The 19,428-nt window shown below is 53.8% G+C and overlaps 1 protein-coding gene across 2 annotated transcripts; it reads left to right on the top strand.

Annotated features, from left to right (window-relative positions):
- Positions 1-43: 43 nt before the first annotated feature.
- Positions 44-17,139, top strand: Ppp1r13l (protein phosphatase 1 regulatory subunit 13 like). Of its 2 annotated transcripts, none has more exons than XM_021642139.2 (13): positions 44-172; positions 7,494-7,566; positions 7,657-7,799; positions 8,405-8,915; positions 8,996-9,094; positions 9,168-9,259; positions 9,402-9,840; positions 11,088-11,548; positions 13,889-14,020; positions 14,102-14,235; positions 14,345-14,511; positions 15,891-16,090; positions 16,547-17,139. In XM_021642139.2, exons 2-13 carry the CDS (start codon positions 7,512-7,514, stop codon positions 16,583-16,585), a joined length of 2,472 nt encoding a protein of 823 aa, XP_021497814.1. In that variant the 5' UTR covers positions 44-172; positions 7,494-7,511; the 3' UTR covers positions 16,586-17,139. The 2 variants fall into 2 exon arrangements, with proteins under 2 accessions (XP_021497814.1, XP_021497812.1); XM_021642137.2 differs by lacking the exon at positions 44-172 and adding an exon at positions 1,501-1,628.
- Positions 17,140-19,428: the final 2,289 nt, after the last annotated feature.

The following is a 19,428-nucleotide window of genomic DNA, read 5'->3' as shown; positions in this document are numbered from 1 at the left end:
CGGCCACCCGCTACGGGAGGGAGTGATTCTCCGCCAGGGACGCGAGCCACTCCGGATCTCGGCGGGCCGCTTCCCCGCGCTGCGCTCACGTGGTTTCCTCCAGCACGCTCCTAAGGGGCCGCCGCTCTTAAAGGGACAGGAGACCGCTGCGCGCCGTTCCTGGACGGGCGGGGTAAGGATTCCGGTTGCCGCGGTCTTGTGCAGTCCCCGGCGCGGCGGAAGAGGGAGGCCGGAGCGAGCCGCGTCAGGAAATATAGAAATGCGAGGAACCGGAGCCTTCGAAGGACCGGCCAAGAGGCGGAGCTTCGGGAGTCCGGGGGAAGCGGGAAACGGAGGGGGAGGAGCCGCGGGGCCAGGGGAGGAGCCTCGGGCCCCGGAGCCCCGAGCGTGGCGTCGGTCGGGAGAGGCTGGTGGAAGCCCTCGCGGACTTAGGGTCCTCGTGGGAAGTCTTCCCCACGGCTTCGGGGGGGGGCAGAGGTGCAGCGGCCGACCCCTCCCTCCCTGCGCTCGTAAACAGCGGCACGTGGGCCCGGGATTTGGGGGCCGCGCCCACGCCCCTTCCCAGCAGGACGGCGGCGCGTGGGGCGGCGGGCGGGTCCGTGGGCCGGCGGCGAGACAGGGTGGCCCGGCTGCATTCCTGGCCGGTGTGTCAGCGTCGCGCCCCGCCCCTCGGCGGAGACTTCGGAGACTCCTCCAGACCTGGGAAACTCCCCTCTCTTCCGCGGCTTTGCGAATGCAGAGGGGGTCAAGGTTGCGGGGACGCGTTCCCTTCGCCCGCGCTCTCCAGGCCGTGCGTCCCCCAGCGCGTGGGGGAAAAACTTCGGGACTCGCCCTTTGCGGCTTCGAGACTCCAATTCCCAGCCGACCCGAGGGTGGCTGGCCATGGACGTCGGTCACGGGGGCTGCTGGGGATTGTAGTCCATCCCGTCGCTAGGCACGCCAGTAAAGCGCCAGTGCTATGTTGTTTTGTTTTTGAGACTGGGTCTCACTATATAGCCCAGGCTGTCCTGGAACTCACTATATAGCCCAGGATGGCGTTGAACTCGCAGAGTTGTTCCTGTCTCTGCTTCCCAAATGCTAGGATTAAAGGCCACTTATTTTTATTTTACTTAGGTAAGCCGGGCTTGGAGTCCTGATTAAGGTGGGGCCTTTTCTCGCCGTAGAATTGGGTCGTGTGCATTGCTCCTTGCCCCTTATCTCCTACTCCTTAAGTGTCTAAGTCTTCACTCGGACAAGGGGAGACTGAGCCTGGACGAGCAGGGAAGGGCTCAGGAGTTCTTCCTCTGCACCCACAGTGAGGTGGGAGTCTGGGCTGTTGGGCATTTCACCGTCCAGGGCGCCCTGAATCAGGGCCTCGCTCTTGCTGACTGTGAAATGGATCACGCCTGGCTCCAAATGGAAATCTCCCTGGCTGCGCCCCGCCCCTCCGGGACTACAAATCCCAAAGTGCTCGAGGCCACCGCAGCTCCCCCTCCCCTGCGGGACACGCCTCCCCCAAGTCAGAGTCACGTCGTCTAACCTGTTCCCAGGACACTGCCCCGCCCCGTCCTCCGCTCCCCGCCGCCGGAGCCGGAGCCGGAGCCGGAGCCCGAGGAAAAGCCCCCCGGTGCCAGGATCTGCCCCGACGCGTGAGTTCCACCCCGACCCGAGGTCCAGCCACCCAGAACCCGGCACCGCGTCCCTGGGAGGGTTTGATGGGAACTAGGACCTTCCGTCCCGGGGAAAAGTGTGGGGAGCTCACGCCAGGGTCTCCGGAAAGAGGGAACTGGGGTGCCGGCTTTAGTGGGCTGGTTGGGTGGGGGCTCGGACACCTGAGATCTCGGTGGTACTCGAAGCCTTTGGTCCTGGGGAGATACTGGAGCTGGAGTTCTTGAATACTTTAATCAGAGACTCTTGGAGCTGTCTCTGTGTGCTGTTGAGGGTCTCGGATCTCTGAATTTTGGGTTCCTGTGGAAGGTTAGGACGTTCTAGAACGGTTGGGCGCCCGGTCACCCTTCAGCTGCCTTCAGCACCGAGCCACTAGGTCTTTGCGTAAAATTAGTGACACTGGGCTCGTGGATCTTGGTCTCTGAACAGAGTGGGACAAACACGTGGGGCGTGGGTCCCTCAGGAGACTGTCCCAGCGTTACACCTCACCTTCTGGTTGTGGGGTGGGGGCAGGGGGAAGAAACAGGGGCAGCACTCCAATCTCTTCTGTGCCGCTGAGCGAACCCCAACATGTCATTAACTGGGGCGTCAGACCTGCCTAACCAGAGGAGGCAGTCCACCAAAGGGCGCCCCCTGTGGGAGACGAAGATAGGACCTCTTATTGCCCCATAGGGGTGGGAGGTAGCTGGGGTCATTCTAGAGCCCGGGCTGCAATAACAGGACCATGGGGCTGATCTGAGAGGCTTGTGTGGCCATGTACTGCTGCATTTCACAGAATGGAAGGCCGAGGCCGGCGGGACATACAGGCAGCTGAATTTGACATCTCTTCCCTCTTGTGACAGCTGTCTGTGCAAGGACTTCCTCACTCCCACCAGACTTTCTAATTAACCTTCTTCACCCCCCTCCCTAGGGGTGGGGTTCCTTGCCCTGACCCAGAGGTGAGAAATGTCGCCTCCGCTTCCATCTGTCTGACCTGAGGTATTGTGGGAGATAAGGGAGGGATGAAGGCTAATTCTGGAGGTGTCTGTCTGTCCTTGAGCCTGGGAGAGGGCAGAGACAGGCAGGAACCTCCCTCTGTTTCTCCACCCCTGGGCCCTTAAGTAGGGGGGGATTACAAAGCTACTGGGGAACAAGAATCTGCAGAGGGAGGATGTTTGTTAGTGCCTGGGCTGGAAGAGCGCTGGGTGACAGCCTGAAATGAAATTAAAAATAATAGCCAACAGCTGCCAACACAGGCTGTGTCCTGCCAGTTCCCATCAGGATGGAGCATTTGGCAATCACCCAAAGGTAGGAACAGAGAGTTCCACCTTCGTGGGGTTTGGTGACCCCAGGGAGGACTCCTCCCTAGCAGTGGGGAAACTGAGGCTGGCAAACAGACACCTCCCACATCCTGGGATTGTGCCAGTTTCTGTCTGCTCCCTCCAGGGCTCTCATCCCGCCATCATCCCACATTCCTGGGGACTGTCACTGTTGCGGGTGGGACACTTGGGGTTCTGTGGTCCAAGAGCTCAGGCAGTTGGGTCCACTGGCAACAGAACCCAGGGCACTTAGCACCACAGAAAGAAGGGGTTGCTGTGTGGCTCAGTAGGTAGAGCGCTTGCCTAGGATTTGGGAAGCTGGTATCCCCAGCACTGGGGAGATGGAGGCAGGAGGATCCAGAGTTTAAGTACAGCAGAGACTACATGAGACACTGTCAAAGAGAGGGGCGGGGCGGGGAGAGGGAGAGAGAAACAAGCCTTTAATCTTAGCACTTGGGAGGCGGAGGCAGGCCAATCTTTCTACGTTTTGGGGCCAGGGTAGTCTACGTAATGAGTCTCAGGAGACACAAACTAACCAACCAGCCGAAACCCTCACAAAAGATAAGACACGTGGGTTTTCATCCTCACTCTGAATCTTCCTGTGCGTTGATTGACACCGCCCCCCCTCAGGGACTCCCCACCTCCTCAGGGACCCCCCCTCACCCGCCTCAGGGATTCCCCTCACCCCCTTCAGGGACTGTACTCAGACCCTTGTGCAAGCTACATAGGCACTCTATTGCTTGGAGCTGAAGTTCAGCTCCTGTTTTTTTGAGACAGAGCCTCACTTATGTAGCCCCCGGCGGCCTTGACCTAGTGACCCTCCTGCCTCAGTGTCCCTGGAGAACCGTGGAGGGAGGCCGGTTGAATAACAGTCCAGAATGTGCGGCATTCGTTCCTTAAATTGCACTGTTGTCAACCCTGTGTAATTTAGGTCCTCCGACACTCACACCTTATCTGGGTGATGTCATTAATTCCCCCACAGTACACGTGAGGAAACAGAGGGACAGAGGAGCACTCGCAGTAGCTAGCGTTTTTAGCTAGGGGAAGTCCCCTGCCCATTCCACGGATTTAAAAATCAAGACTGACCCGGCTAAGGGTGAAGGATTGCATTCTGGGTGTTCCCAACCCATCTGGACACTCTGACCGGGATCCCACTGACTCCTCCAAGAAGCCCAAACAGGATCCTTCACCTTTGAGAACCGGGCTGGAGTACTTTGGAGGGCGGGCAGGGAGACCTAAGGGTGGAGCAGAGACGGGAGCCAGTTGAACGGAGAGCTAGAATTGGAGGGGAGCCCAAGGAAGAAGACCTGAGGCAGAGGGCAGGGGCAAGAGCCTGGGAACAGATGTGTGCCGCGCCCGCCGGGCCCGCCGCGCTCCCCTGCTGGCCGGGAGCCGCGCACCTGCCCGGGCTCGCCTCGCATTCCCAGGGTCTGAGCTCAGGGCTTGAGCGCGCAGGCGCGTGCGCCCCCTGGCGGTCCAGGTGCTCCTACCATCCACACCAGCCTTGGGAACAGCCTTGCTCCTTCGAACCGAAAAGACAGAGAGTTATCCGGTCCATAATGGTGCAGTTGCCAAAAGGTCCGCTTACTGTCGGGTGCTGGGAACGGAATTCCTGGCCCCTGGAAGAACAATAAGGCCTCTTACAGGCCGAGCCACCTCTCAGCCCTTGTCTGTGCGCACAGGAGGGCCTGTGCCCGCAGAGCAGCAGCTGGAGCTGGTGTATGCAGCCGTGACCCGGACTCTGGTCCCCCACGCTATAAACGGTGGAGGTACCTCTCCAGCCGAGGGACCAGCTCTTTCTGTGTAGCTCTGGCTGTCTTCAGACCTGGGCCTTTGAAAGCTGGAACTGCAGGTGTGTGCCACCATGCCCAGCCCTTTATTTAAACTTTTATTTTGAGATAGGGTTGTCCAGGCTGGCCCCTTCAATGTACTCTGCTGCCCGAACAGACCTTGAACTCTCCCTCATTTTGTGTCAGCCTCCTAAGTAAGCAGGCGTGTGTGGCTAGGCCTCCCTAGGCACTCTACTTTCTGAAGCCTGGATTCTCACAGCCCTGAGTTCCACTTGCACCATCTTTGCACTGGTCCAATGAGGTAACCTATTTATCTTCGTTTTACAAGTTAGGCAACTGAGGCACTCTTGTCAGGGCGTTCCAGAGTTTAACTCTATCTCTGGCTGCTCTTAGACCACTTCTTGAACTTTGATCTTATTTTTCTAATAGGGATTTAACCTAGGGCCTCTCTAACGGCAGGCAGAGCTCTACTGTTAAGCCACGCCCACAGTCCCTCTTTGGAGCATTCTAGGCAGGGGTTCTACCACTGAGCCACACCCCCAGCCCCTCACTGGGGGATTCCAATCAGGGGCTCTATCACTGAGCCACACCCCAGCCCCTCAATGGGGGATTCCAGGCAGGGGCTCTACCACTGAGCTAGATCTCCGTTTCTAGTCAGACATTTCTCTCAGTAAACATGTAAGCTTTGGGTTCGTCTTTTTAGAGCGTCACCATCTCAGAGTCCTTACTGGATATGGTGATGCATGTCTGTAGCCTGGGCCACAGAGAGGCAGGAGGAGCCATTGGTAAAGTTCCCAGCCAGTCTGGGCTACAACAGTGAGACCAAATGCCACGTCAGATTTCAGAATGGAAGCCTTTTCGAGATCAGAAGGGCCTTTCAGAGCACTTAGTCTCCTGCCCTGTGGGAAGTCTCAGGAGGAGTCAGGGAGTCTCAGGCCCTAAGGGTGGAGAGGACTCAAGGTCACACATGCTCAGATGAGCCACCAGCCCAAACAAGTTCTGCTCCTCGTGGCTTCCCAGACAGAGGCTGGTGTCAACATGTCCCAGCCGGCCCCACTGCCTACGCCTTCACAGGCAAAAGGTGACAGGATGGCAGGCGTGGCGGCTGCCACGGGGAGCAGGATGGCTGGTGTGACTGGTTCCCAGGGGCCTCGCCTCCTCCTGCTGGCTGCTGACTGCAGCCTGGCCCTCTCTGGCCGTGTCACTCCCCTCTTCCTCCTCTTAACAGTGGGGCGGTGTGAGCAGGGCCTCTTGCGGACAGTGACTCTCAGAGGAAGCACTGACCTCGCCGCCCCCTGGGACACCTCCGAGTTTGAAACAAACATTGCAGAATGACCAGTTAGACCCTGGTGTGAAACATAGTCTGAAGGACTTCTTGTATGTTGACTCTGAACACACGTTTCTCTCTCTCTTAATCCTATTTTGAGACTGGGTAGACCATGATTGGACTTGAACTCACAGAGATCCTCCTGCCTCCGCCTCCCAGGTTAGGATTAGAGGTATATGCCACCATGCTCAGTTCTTTTTTTTATTTTTATTTTTAATGTTTTGTTTTGAGACAGGGTTTCTCTATGTAGTCCTGGCTGTCCTGGAATTCACTCTGTAGACCAGGCTGGCCTCTGACTCACAGAGATCCACCTGCCTCTGCCTCCCAAGTGCTGGGATTAAAGGCATGAGCCACCACACTCAGCCTTTTCTTTTCTTTTGCTCTTTGAGACAGGGTTTCATCTTGTCTAGGCTAACTTCCAAATTGCTGCGTAGCTAAGGATAAGTCCTTACTGAAGCTCTTTTTACCTGGTCCTCCCAAGTGCTGGGATGAAGGGCTGTACCGAAACATACACCTGGCTTTAAGCTGTCTGAATTGTATTTTCTTCCTTACTGGGGAGGTGCTTGCTGGAGAGATAGCTGAGAAGTTGGGAGCACTTGCTGCTCTAGCAGAGGACCTGAGTTCAGTTCCCAGCACCCACATGGTGGCTCACAACTATTTGCAACTTTGGTTCTAAGGGATCACCTGGTCATGATGGGCACCACAAGCATGCAGACATGCAGGTGCTCATGTAGAGAAAATAAATAAATCTAAAAATAAACAAAACCCAAATCTAACAAAATTATCATGTTGTACAGGCCTGTAATCCAAGAGTCCCGAAGGCCAAGGCAGGCCAAGGACTCTGCATTTGAGGCCTACATAGTTTTAGACTATATAGTTTAGACTATATAGTTTTAGACTATATAGTTTTATGTAAAAATTTCCAGTCCACATTAGAATACATAAAAAAAAAAATCTTAACATGGAAAGTAAAAGAAGGCTGGTGTTGTGACTCAATGCTAGAATCCTCCAATGAGGGGCTGAGGTGTGGCTCAGTGGTAGAGCCCCTTCCTAGAATCCCCCAGTGAGGGGCTGGGGTGTGGCTCAGCGGGAAAGCGCTTGCCTAAGTGTGCATATGGCACTGTATTTAATTGCCATTACAGAAATAAGCAAAACAAAACAAAAAAAATCAACAACAAAACATCTGGTAGTGTTCCTGGTCCCTAGTAGACATACATTAAAACAGTTAATTATTTCATTCTCAGTTCAATAGCATGTGATGGGTGATGGGTAGATTCTTTGTCCTGAACTTTCTAGAACCGGGCTGGACTTCTAGGTAGCTTATGGACAGAGTTCTGAAGGAACTTAATGTCTGTTGAGGGCCCCACCCCCCCTGGGTGGGCCCTGAAGGGGCGTGGCTGAAGGGTCTGAGCCAGTTCTCCCCCCTGGCAGGCACCCTGCTCCGGCACCATGGACAGCGAAGCATTCCAGAGTGCGAGGGACCTTCTGGATCTGAACTTCCAGTGTGAGCTGGAGGCGGGCGGATGAGCAGGGCCTGGGTAAGGGGGAGGGGATGTAGGGGGCGAGGACCTGATCTTCACTCCTACCCACCCAGCGCTGGCCATGAAGCATATGGATCTGAAACAGATGGAGCTGGACACGGCAGCCGCCAAAGTGGACGAACTGACCAAGCAGTTGGAGTCCTTGTGGTCAGACTCGCCAGCACCTCCTGGCACACAGGCCGGAGTCCCCCCCAGGGTGAGCCTAGTGATCCCCACCGACTCCCACCCTCCCAAGCTAGCTTCTCTCCATGCCCTGGGAGGCTTGAGTGTGTAAGGTGGTGCAGGTTGTGGGGTAGGCAAGACTGTCTAGAAGGTAGGAGCAGCTAAATATGGACAGGAAGGCTGAGGCAGGAGGATCGACTCAGTGCTAGCCTCTCTACTTCATAATGAGTTAGCCTAGGCTACAGGGGAGGTGAAGCTGGTAGAATGCTTGCCTAGCACGAAGGAAGGTCTGGGCTTCATCCCTGGTACCGTTTAAAGCCAGGGCTTGTGATGTACATATGAAATACTGGAGCAGAAGAGGCAAGCTGGCCTGGAACTCACTCGGTAGACCAGGCTGGCCTCAAACTCAGATCCGCCTGCCTCTGCATCCCTAGCGCTGGAATATATTTTTAAGTGGAAAAAAAGTGAAAGCTCATATGAAGGAAAGGGCCTTTTCTTAAGTCGTAGAGAAGTGCCAGGAACAAGTTAGACCCCGTCGCGCCCAGGCTTTGCCAACACTCAGCACCTGCCATCAGCGGACCTAATCTGACCTCCCGCACTGACTCCTCTTGAGTTTTTGACGCCCCGATTTCCCCACAGATGTCCAGATATAGCACCAGCCCTGTCCCCGAGCCTTTTGGCAGCAGAGGGTCCCCGCAGAAGATAGCCGCAGATAGCACAGAGGCCCGTTTTGGACGCTCGGAGAGTGCCCCGTCCCTGCACCCTTTCAGCCCTCTGTCCCCCAAGGGCAGGCCATCCTCGCCGCGCACCCCCATCTACCTGCAGCCCGATGCTTACAGCAGCCTGGATCGCGCGCCATCGCCCAGACCACGCACCTTCGACGGGACAGGCAGTCCCCATGGCCGGGCGCCATCCCCGCGGCCGGGGATTGGCCCGCTGCGGCAGCCGGGACCCCCGCCCCCCTTCGACTACCTGGGCCGTGCAGGGTCCCCCCGGGGCAGCCCTCTAGCCGAGGGTCCCCAGGCCTTCTTCCCGGAGCGCGGACCTTCCCCACGTCCGCCTGCGGCAGCCTATGACGCGCCGGCCGCGTTCGGGAGCCCCCTGCTGGGCGCGGGTGGCAGTGCCTTCGCCCCGCCGCTCCGTGCACAAGGTACACCGGGACCCACTCTTTGGGTGGTTGGTCCGAGCTAGCCTATGCTTACACCCTCGCTCACGCACCCTTTTCTCCAGACGACTTGACGCTACGGCGGAGGCCCCCAAAAGCCTGGAACGAATCTGACCTGGATGTAGCCTATGAGAAAAAGTCTTCACAGACAGCGAGCTATGAACGTGAGTGAAAGAAGGTGAGGGGACCCTGGGAGACAGAGGTCGGGAGGCCCTCGTGACAATGCTTATTTTGCAGGGCTGGATGTCTTCACGCGGCCTGCCTCGCCAGGCCTGCAGCTCTTACCCTGGAGAGAGAGCAGCCTGGACGGGCTGGGGGCCAGTGGCAAGGTGAGGAGTAGGCAGGCCACAGGGGGATGAAGGTGGAGGGTACGTGTGTGTGTGTGTGTGTGTAATGAGGACTGGCCTACAGTCCTGTCTTCATTCCATTCTCTCCCTTCCCTCCCTCCCCCTTGCTCTCTCGCCCACCCAGGACAACCTCACCAGTGCCACATTGCCACGCAACTACAAGGTGTCCCCTCTGGCTAGTGACAGGCGTTCCGACGTTGGCAGCTACCGCCGCTCTCTGGGTTCAGCAGGGCCCTCGGGCACTTTACCACGCAGCTGGCAGCCCGTCAGCCGCATCCCCATGCCCCCTACCAGCCCCCAGCCTCGAAGCGCCCCACGCCAGCGTCCCATCCCTCTCAGCATGATCTTTAAGCTCCAGAACGCTTTCTGGGAACACGGAGGAGCCAGCCGGGCTGTGCTCCCGGGATCCCCCATCTTCTCCCGAGCACCCCCACCTAAGCTGCCTCCCCAGCCACCCCCTCAGCCCCAGCTGCAGCCCCAGCCCCAACCTCAGATGCCCCCCCAGTCCCAGGCCCAGCCTCAGACTCCAGCACCCCAACAGACTTGGCCTCCAGTGAATGAAGGTAAGTCAGCTGAGGGCACATCTCAGAAGGCTGGGCAAAGGGAGGACAAATGACGGGGGCTAGAGCTGCTGGGGAGCCGTGACAACCAAGCCTGACTCCAGATACTGCCTCTGCAGAGAGCTGGGCCGGGTAAAGATGGGAGACAGGGACACAAGAGACAGGGTTACAGACTGGTTAAGCAGAATTCACGCAGAGTGGCCTCAGGCAGGTGCTTTAACCTGTCTGAAAGTTGCTTTCCCTGAGTGTAAAAACTGAATAAAGTCCCATCTATTAGGGACAGCATACTAAAGCTACATCCAGTCTTGAAAATAAGGCCTTATGCCCAGTAAGTAGAGCTTGCCCATTATACCACAGCTGACAGGGTCCTTTAGCGCCAGGTCAGTGGAGTGCAGCCAGAAGCACGAGTCTATCCAAACTCCTGGCCTGCTATATGATTCAGGGTAGATCCTGGTGGTGGTGGCGATGTAGTCCTTTAATCCCAGCACTCAGGAGGCGGACACAGGCAGATCGCCGTGAGTTTGAGGCCAGCCTGGTCAACAAAGTGAGTTCCAGGATAGCCAGGACTACAAAAACCCTGTCTCTTAAAAAAAAAAAAAAAAAAAAAAAAAAAAAGGTAAATCACTCAAGGCTCTCTGAGCCTGTTTTCCCACCTGTGAAAAGAAGAGAATAAGGTCTACCTTGTAGGATTGAGCCAGAGGTTGGGATAAAGACTGGTTAATATTTCCACCTGCTGAGACACTCCTGTGGAGAAAGGGGATGGAACAGAGGAAAGAAATCATTGAATAACAGGCCAGTGAAGTCTGGGTTTTCTGTGTGAGATGTTAGGAGGTGAAAATCTTAGGTTCCAGAAAGCCAAGTTTATTGTTGTTGGTAGGAGTGCATATTCTAGAGCCAAGCAGCTGTGTGACTTCGGGCAACTGACTTTCCCTCTCTGAACTTTAGATTCCTTTCCACAATATGATCACCTATTTCTTCAAAATGTAGGAAGTGATGGACTGGCATAGGACTGGGACCATAGCTTAGTGGATTGAATGTCTAGCGTGTCCCTTGGGTTCAATGTCCAGCACCGTAACTACATAAATAAATCTGGTGTATAGATGCTCAGTAAATGGTACACCCCAGAGTACTAGAGAGGGTAAGAGACTGCCTTGAGGTCACACAGCAAAGGAGCTGGTTGCATCTCGGAAGTTGTAGTTATAGGAAACTCCTAGCTACTTTTCCTCTAATGGGCTTCTTGTTCCTGCTAGGCCTCCTCAAATCCTCTGCTGAGCTGGAGCCAGAGCCCGAGCTAGAGGGGCTACTGGCTCCTGTGCTCGAGGCCGGGGATGCAGATGAAGGTACCGTCACTCGGCCCCTAAGCCCCACCAGGCTACAGCCAGCGCTGCCACCTGAAGCACAGACCGTACCTGAGCTGGAGGAGGTGGCCCGGGTGCTGGCAGAGATTCCTCGACCCCTCAAACGCAGAGGCTCCATGGAGCAGAGCCCTGCTGTGGCCCTGCCCCCCACCCACAAGAAACAGTACCAACAAATTATCAATAGACTCTTCCATCGGCATGGCGGCCAAGGGCCTGGGGTCCCTGAGCCAGAGCTGTCCACAATCACAGAGGGATCTGAGGCCCGAGCAGGGCCTCCTGCTCCTGCCCCACCAGCTCCCATCCCACCCCCAGCCCCACCCCAGAGCAGCCCTCCAGAGCAGCCTCAGAGCATGGTAAGTCACAGGAGGAGACTGGGATGTGTGCTCATCTCTGACACAGTTGCTATAACAAAAAGGCCTTCACCATGTAGCTGTTTAAATGAGACCTACTGTGGTTCCCAGACCCCATCCCAGGGCTTACCACTATTCATAGCCAAGATGGCACCAACCATTTTGCAAAGGAGCCTGGGAAATGTAGTCTTTTGTGTAAATAGGGCTGGGCCCAGGGAAAAAGGGAGAGTCTGAATGGATAGACGGTGACTAGGTACTTTGGTTTCATTTGCCTGTGCCTTACCCTCAGCATTCCTTCATGAATCTCAGTTTTATACCTGCAATTAGTCTGAGTTTTTAGTGTGACAATAGGTTTACCTGAGACCTGGAGACCGGACAATCTCTGGTGCCTACTTTTTGGGTACCTACTCTGTCTTCTTGTGAAAAGAGTTTCTGGTCCCCAAGACTTTGGTTATCAAGATTTATGTGCACCAACTACAGAGTTTTCATCATGGCCCCAATGCTACTTACTCAACTGTGCATTCTAGGACCAGGCACTTAGCCACTCTGTGCCTCACTTTTCTTGTCTGTAAAATGGGAATGGAAATAGCAGTAGCCACCTGATAGGTTTGCAGTAAGAATTGACCACTTCCTGGGGTGTAACTGTTGTTAACACTGACCTAAAAGTTGGTTCCTGCTGTTTTTTGTTTGTTTGTTGTTGTGGGTATTTGTTCCATCTTTTATTGATTTGACAATAGCAACTCAAAGAAAGATATTTTTGGCTCAGTTTGAAGGTACAGTGGTAGGAACAGGAGGCAGCTAGTTACATTAGATCCACAGTCAAAAGGCAGACAGTGATAAATGCTGCAGTTTGAAGGTACAGTGGTAGGAACAGGAGGCAGCTAGTTACATTAGATCCACAGTCAAAAGGCAGACAGTGATAAATGCTGGTGTAGTCTTTCTTCTCCTCTTTATTCAGCCTAGGACCGTAGCCTATGGAATGGCGGCACCAGTTCAAGTGCGCCTACCTTTATTAACCTAGTCTGGACAGATAACTCTCTTGCAGAACCAGCCAAAAGTTTCTTTCCATAGTGGTTCTATGGGTTTATTCGGTTGTTTGGCTTTTTGTTTGGTTGGTTGGTATTGCAAGACAGGATTTCTCTGTGTATATTTGGCTACCATGGAACAGGCTCTGTAAACCAGGCTGGCCCCCAACTCAGAAATCCCACTACCTTTGCCCCTCAACTGCTAGGATTAAAAGTGTATGTCACTATTTTTTTTTAATTTATTTATTTACTTGATTTGATTTGACTTGATCGATTGGTTGGTTGGTTGATTTTGGTTTTTCAAAATAGAGTTTCTTTGTAGCCTGGCTATCTTGGAACCGGCTCTGTAGACCAGGCTAGCCTCCAAGTCAGAATAATATGCCTGCTTCTGCCTCCAGAGTGCTGGGATTAAAGGCATGAGCCACCACACCCAGTTATGGTTTATTTATTTATTTATCTTTATGTGAATGGATATTTTGTCTGCATGTATGTCTGTGTACCATGTGTGTGCAGTAACCACAGAGTCTAGAAGGTGATTTCAGATCCCATTACATTGGAGTTACGGATGGTTGTGAGCCAACATGTCGGTGGTGGGACTTGAACTTGGGTCCTCTGTGAGAGCAGCCAGTGCTCTAAACCTCTGGTGAATTCTAAATTCCATTGAGTTATCAATCAAAATTAACTGTCTCTGGGGTTTTGCAGATTTTTTGTTTTGTTTGAGAAAGGGTCTTACTCTATAGCTCAGTGGTTCTCAGCCTTCCTAACACTGCTTCCCTTTAGTACAGTTCGTCATGTTGTGGTGACTCCCCAACCATAAAATTATTTTTATTGCTACCTATAACCGTAATTTTTGCTACTGTTATGAATCATAGTGTAAATGTCTATGTTTTCTGATATTCTTGGGTGACCCCTGAAAAAAAACATTGTGGACCCAAAGGGGGTCTTGACCCACAGGTGGAGAACCAGTGTTGTAGTCCAAGCTGCCCTTGAACTCTCTTCAGTCCTCCTGCCTCAGCTACCACAGTGCTGAGATTATGTGCATGCACTGCCATTCCTGGTTTACAGCAATAATTGCTGTGAAGACCACCCTCTCCATGGCCTTCTAGTTTCAGTCCTCTAAGATCTCAGGGCTCAACATTCCCAAGTCACTGGATGACCTGATAGTTGTAACTAATTCAGGGAGGTGTGGCCAGTCCTCCCTGCCTCACACCTCCCTGCCCGGGTATGACTCCTCCCAAGCTGGTCCATGCCTGAGCCCTGTTTTCCCCTCTGAGCCGTGAGTGGGCAAGCCTCGCTGAAGTCCCGCCCTGTCCTGCAGGAGATGCGCTCAGTACTGCGCAAAGTGGGGTCCCCACGCAAGGCTCGACGAGCGCGCCTCAACCCACTGGTGCTGCTGTTGGACGCAGCGCTGACCGGGGAGCTGGATGTGGTACAGCAAGCGGTAAAGGAGGTGAGGTGACCCCCCTCCCCCCAGGTGAGGAGAGCATGGGCTGACAGGCGGGCTGAGTCCCTTTCTCCCTGGTGTTTCCAGATGAACGACCCAAGCCAGCCCAACGAGGAGGGTATCACTGCCCTGCACAATGCCATTTGCGGCGCCAACTACCCCATCGTGGACTTCCTCATCGCTGCGGGCGCCAACGTCAACTCCCCTGACAGCCATGGCTGGTGAGTCCCCAACGTGCACCTGCCAGGGGGGTGGGTGGGACCTTGGCATCGTGAAGGGGAGGAGCTGCTGGCTGGGGGACCTCCCTCTCACTCACCCTCCGGCCACTAGGACACCGCTGCATTGTGCCGCTTCGTGCAACGACACCGCCATCTGCACCGCGCTGGTGCAGCATGGTGCGGCCATCTTTGCCACCACCCTCAGTGACGGCGCCACCGCCATCGAAAAGTGCGACCCTTACCGCGAGGGCTATGCGGACTGCGCCACCTACCTGGCAGGTACGTGCGGGTTGGGGGGACTTGGGAGCCGCGCCATTCAGACTGTACGACCCAGTTCATTCCACCTGAGGCTGTCGAGATGCTGTGGTGATGCACACCTGTGATCCCAGTACTCAGGAGGCAGAGGCAGGCGGATCTCTATGAGTTCAAGGCCAGAATGGGCTACAAAGCGAATCCAGGACAGCCAAGGCTACACAGAGAAACCCTGCTTCAGAAAACAAAACAAACAAAAGGAAGGGCAGTATGGCGCCCTGGCCAGTCTGCTGGGAAGCCCCTTAGAGGCTGAGGTACTTGCAGCAATGCCTGAGTTCCCACCAGGTCTCTCCCAGTGTCTGCTGAGTATATGGAGGAGCAGCTTGTGCTGTAGGTAGACGTTAGGGGTCGTGGAGCAGAAGGGTTTAACATTCTGTGGGGTAGGGACGGGGCCAGGGGTATAGCCCCATTCCCGAGGCTGGAGACCAGCTAGAATTATACAGAACCTGTCTCGGAAAGAAGGCGTGGGGCGGAGGTAGCTCAGCTGCAGGGTATTTGCCTAGTGTGATTGAGGCTCTGGGTTCTAGCTGCAGGAACTGAGTGAGGTGGCCCACATCTGTAATCCCACAACTTGGGAGGTGGAGCCAAAAGACTAAAAATTCAGGCTCATTCTTGGTCAGCCTGAGACACCTTAGAGCCTACCTATCTTTATTTATTTGTTGGTTTGTTTATTCCGGACAGGGCTTCTCTGGCTGGCCTGGAACTCACTCTGCACACCAGGCTGGCCTTAAACTCACAGAGATCTGCCTGCCTCTGCCTCCCAAGTGCTGGGACGTGCCACCACTGCCCATATGACCCTACTTATCTTTAAAAATAAAAAGTTAAAGAGAGAGATGAGGATCTGGAGTAGTCACTCAACAGTTGAGAGCACTGGCTGCCCTTCCAGAGGTCGTGAGTTCAGTTTCCAGCACTGACACGGCAGCTTACAACTCTCCGTAACTGTAGTTCCATGGGATCCAGTGTCCTCTTTTGGTGTGCAGATGTACAAGCAGAAAAAGCACCCATATAAATAAAATGCATAAATAAACAAATCTTTTTTCTTTTTTTTGTTTGTTTTTTGGCTTTTGTTTTTTTAAGACAGGGTTTCTCTGTGTAGCCTTGGCTGTCCTAGACTCATGTTGTAGACCAGGCTGGCTTCGAACTCAGAAATCTGCCTGCCTCTGCCTCCTGAGTGCTGGGATTACAGGCAAAGACGGCTTTCCAGGTGTTTCATCTCTTGGCTGCAGGAGCAGCCACGCCTGCCCCTGTCCTCCATGTGGCTGTGTTCCCAGCCTGGCCTGACAGCCTGGCCCTGTCCGTGTGGCTGTGTTCCCGGCCTGACTGCCATACTCCTTATGTGTTTTCAGATGTTGAGCAGAGCATGGGGCTGATGCACAGCGGAGTTGTGTATGCGCTCTGGGACTACAGCGCCGAGTTTGGGGATGAGCTCTCCTTCCGGGAGGGAGACTCGGTCACCGTGCTCCGGAGGGACGGGCCGGAGGAGACCGACTGGTGGTGGGCTGTCCTGCACGGCCAGGAGGGCTATGTGCCACGCAACTATTTCGGGGTGAGCCCAGAGGGGATCCGGTGGGCCAGGCTGATCTGTGATGTGAGCACTTTGGAGGCTGAGGCAGGGGGCTTGCCAGCCTGGGCTCCATTAGTAAGTTTTAGGTTAACCTGAGCTACAAATGGTTTCTCTCTCTGTGTGTCTCTCTCTTTCTTTGTCACATTTACACACACACACAGTTGATTATGGCAGTGGTGAAGGAGTCTAGAAGAATCCATTATTGGGTGTGCAGGGGTGTGAGCTGAGGGACCCCTTTCACATAGGAAAGTGGGTGACAGCCTCACACAGGTTCCGCCACACCTTCCTTGTCTGACTCGTGCTTGTGCTTAGTGGGGTGTTTGGTTGGTCAGGGGTGTGGCTGGTGGTTAGACGGCAGCCCCCATCCCCCCGCCCCGCAGTCTTGGGGTGGCATAAGTGGGGCGGAGCTCCTGGTGTCTGACGGTCCTCTTCTCTTAGCTCTTCCCTAGAGTAAAGACACAGAGGAGCAAAATCTAGCAGGAATGAAGGACGAAAAGTGCTACGGAGAAAAGTGCAAGCCAGCCTGCCTTCCACCAGACCTACCCCATCCATCTACTGCGGAGTTTACCTGCACCCTCCTCTCCAGGGGGTTCAGCCTCCACCAGAAGTTCTCTGCTTCTCCGGGGGCCGAAGGGAGGGCAGCCCCGGACTGAAGATTAGGACGCTGCCTTAAGCGTTGGAGTTAGGTGGGCAGGGGACCTTTGGGAGCAGGAGACCCACCTAACCACCCCAGCACACACACTTGCCAAATCAGATCTGGTCCAAAGTGCCTCCGACTGCCAGCAAGCCACTGCCCTCTCCCGGCTGAGCCTGGGAGGGTGACCCACCCCTTCCTTTCTCTGAGTCCTTTCCTTCTCTCTCTCAGCAGCCCCCATTCCTTCCAGCAGCCTTGGGGCCTGGGTGAGGCTCATGGGTCCTCAGCAAGCAGTCTGCCCCTCTCCCCATCCAAGTGCCTTCAGACCATGTGGCTTGATGTTTATAATGACATGGGAAGCTGTTTCCGTTCTAAATAAAGGTAGTTTGCACAGAAATGAACATCATTTTGATTCTGTTCAGACTACATGAATGCTGTCTATGCTAGTTAGTGTTCGTCAGCGTGACACAAACCTAGACAGGATTGCTCTCAGAGAGGGCCTGTATGTTTATTATATTGTTAATTTTTTGAAACAGGAGGTCACTAGGTAGCCTAGCTTGGATCTTGCTACGTAGACCAGGCTGGCCTCTAGCCTCCTTTTTCCTCTCAAGTGCTGGAACTAAAGATGAATGTCACACCCAACCTTCTTAAAGATTTTGAAACAGTGTTTTATTGTGCAGTTTAGGCTAGATTTAAACCTATAATTCTTGTGCCTCAGACCCTGCAGGAGCTTGAGGTGACAGATGTGTGCCACCATGACCAGTTACCATTTATTTATTAACGAAAAATCAAAGGAAGCGTTTTAGTCACGTGACCACATTAGGAAGTGGAGCAAACCAAAAAGGTCCAATGAATATTTTTTTTTTTTGAGACAGGGTTTCTCTGTGTAGCCTTGGCTGTCCTGAACTCACTTTGTAGACCAGGCTAGCCTCAAACTCAGAATGATCCTCCTACTTCTGCTTCTCAGAGTGCTGGGATCAAAGATGGGTGCCATCATGCCCAGCTGTTAATAAAAAATTTTTAAAGGGAAATAAATAAGGTCCGGTGTCACCTCCCCCATGTCCATATTTAAGGTCCTGACATGAGGTTTAATTTTAGAGAGAGATTGGGGTGAGGTGGCACACGCCTGTAATCCCAGCACTTTGGCAAAGGCAGGTAGGTTTCTGAGTTCAAGGCCAGGCTGGGCTACAAAGTGAGTCCAGGATAGCCAAAGCTACAACCCTGTCTCAAAAAAAGCAAACAAATGAAAAAGAAAAAGTTTAGATGGCAAGAGGCAGGTATGACTAAGTTGCTGGACATTGGCAAGGTGAGGTCCTGCCCCTCACTGACCAGTTGGTATCAGGGCTCTACTCTGTCCTGGTTTGATACATGATCAAAATGGTGTAGACTCTCAAACCAAAGTTCTTCACAGACTGGCACCAGTGAGAGAGAGAGCAAAAGGAGATGTGTTCAATTCGCCATTTTGGAGACTAGAGAAATCCTCCTTAGAAACTGAAATCTGAGAGCTGCCAAGATGGCTCAGCAGGTAAACGCATTCACCAGCCTGCCAGCCTGAGTTCACTCCTCAGGCTCTGAATGCTGGAGGGAAAGAAACCATCCCTGCAGGTTCTCTGACAATCACAATCATGCCCATGTAACCAGTAAATAAATAAAATAATTAAAAAAAAAAAAAAAGAGGGGCTGGAGAGATGGCTCGGTGGTTAAGAGCACTGTTAACTCTGGCTGAAGATCTAGGTTTGGTTTCCAGCACCTACATGGTAGTTCACAACCATCCATAGCTCTAGTGCCAGGGGGTCTGATTCCTTCTGACCTCTGAGAGCACCAGGTACACACTACACACTGGACGCACGTAAACGCATGCACGTAATCTCCGTGCTTGGGAGGCAGAGGCAAATGGATCTTGTGTGAGTTGGAGGCCAGCCTTGTTTACTTATTTACCAAGTGAGTTCCATGACAGTCAGAGCTAAGTAAGAGAGAGACACTGTCTCAAAAAAAAAAAAAAGAAAGAAAAGAAAAGAAAAGGAAATGGTGAAGGTGACAGTGATGTTAAGGAAGGGTTCAGAGAGAAGAAATAACAGCATGTCTTCCAGCCCCTTGGGAACCTAAGGTGGTGAGTCACAAGACTGAGACCAGCACTAGCTACAGAGCGAGCTCCAGGCCCATTTGGGTTATGCCGTGGGACTGTTTCCATAATCAGTAGGATGGGGCGAAGGTGGGCTGCTCTTGTCTTTTGACACGTGGTGGAAGGAAAGGACTGCAGGTTCCCTCTCTGCCCCCCCCCACACCTTGCCATGCTTGCCCTCACCATATACCCACACAATAAAGAAAGGAAATGTGGGAGTACGGCGCGTGTCTTTAATCCCAGCCTGTGTCAGACAGAGGCAGGTGACACTCTGAGTTGGAGGCCAGCCTGACCTGCAGAGTGAGTTTCAGGACAGCCAGGACTACAGGGCTACACAGAGAAACCCTGTCTTGAAACAAAACAAAAACAAAGAAGAAGAAAGAAAACATGATTAAAAGGGGCACTGAGGAGCCAGGCCTGGTGACTCAGACTCACCCCTGTAATCCAGCACTCAGGAGGCAGAGACGGGCTAATCTCTGTGAGTTTGAGCCAGGACAGCCAGGACTACAAGAGAAACCCTATTTCAACCCCTGCCCCAAAAGAGGGCACTGGTAAAGTGCTTTT

Source organism: Meriones unguiculatus, chromosome 1 (genome assembly GCF_030254825.1).
Source record: "Meriones unguiculatus strain TT.TT164.6M chromosome 1, Bangor_MerUng_6.1, whole genome shotgun sequence".
NCBI lineage: Eukaryota > Metazoa > Chordata > Mammalia > Rodentia > Muridae > Meriones > Meriones unguiculatus.
Note: the sequence above shows the minus strand (reverse complement) of the source record. Positions and strands in the feature narration are given on the sequence as shown.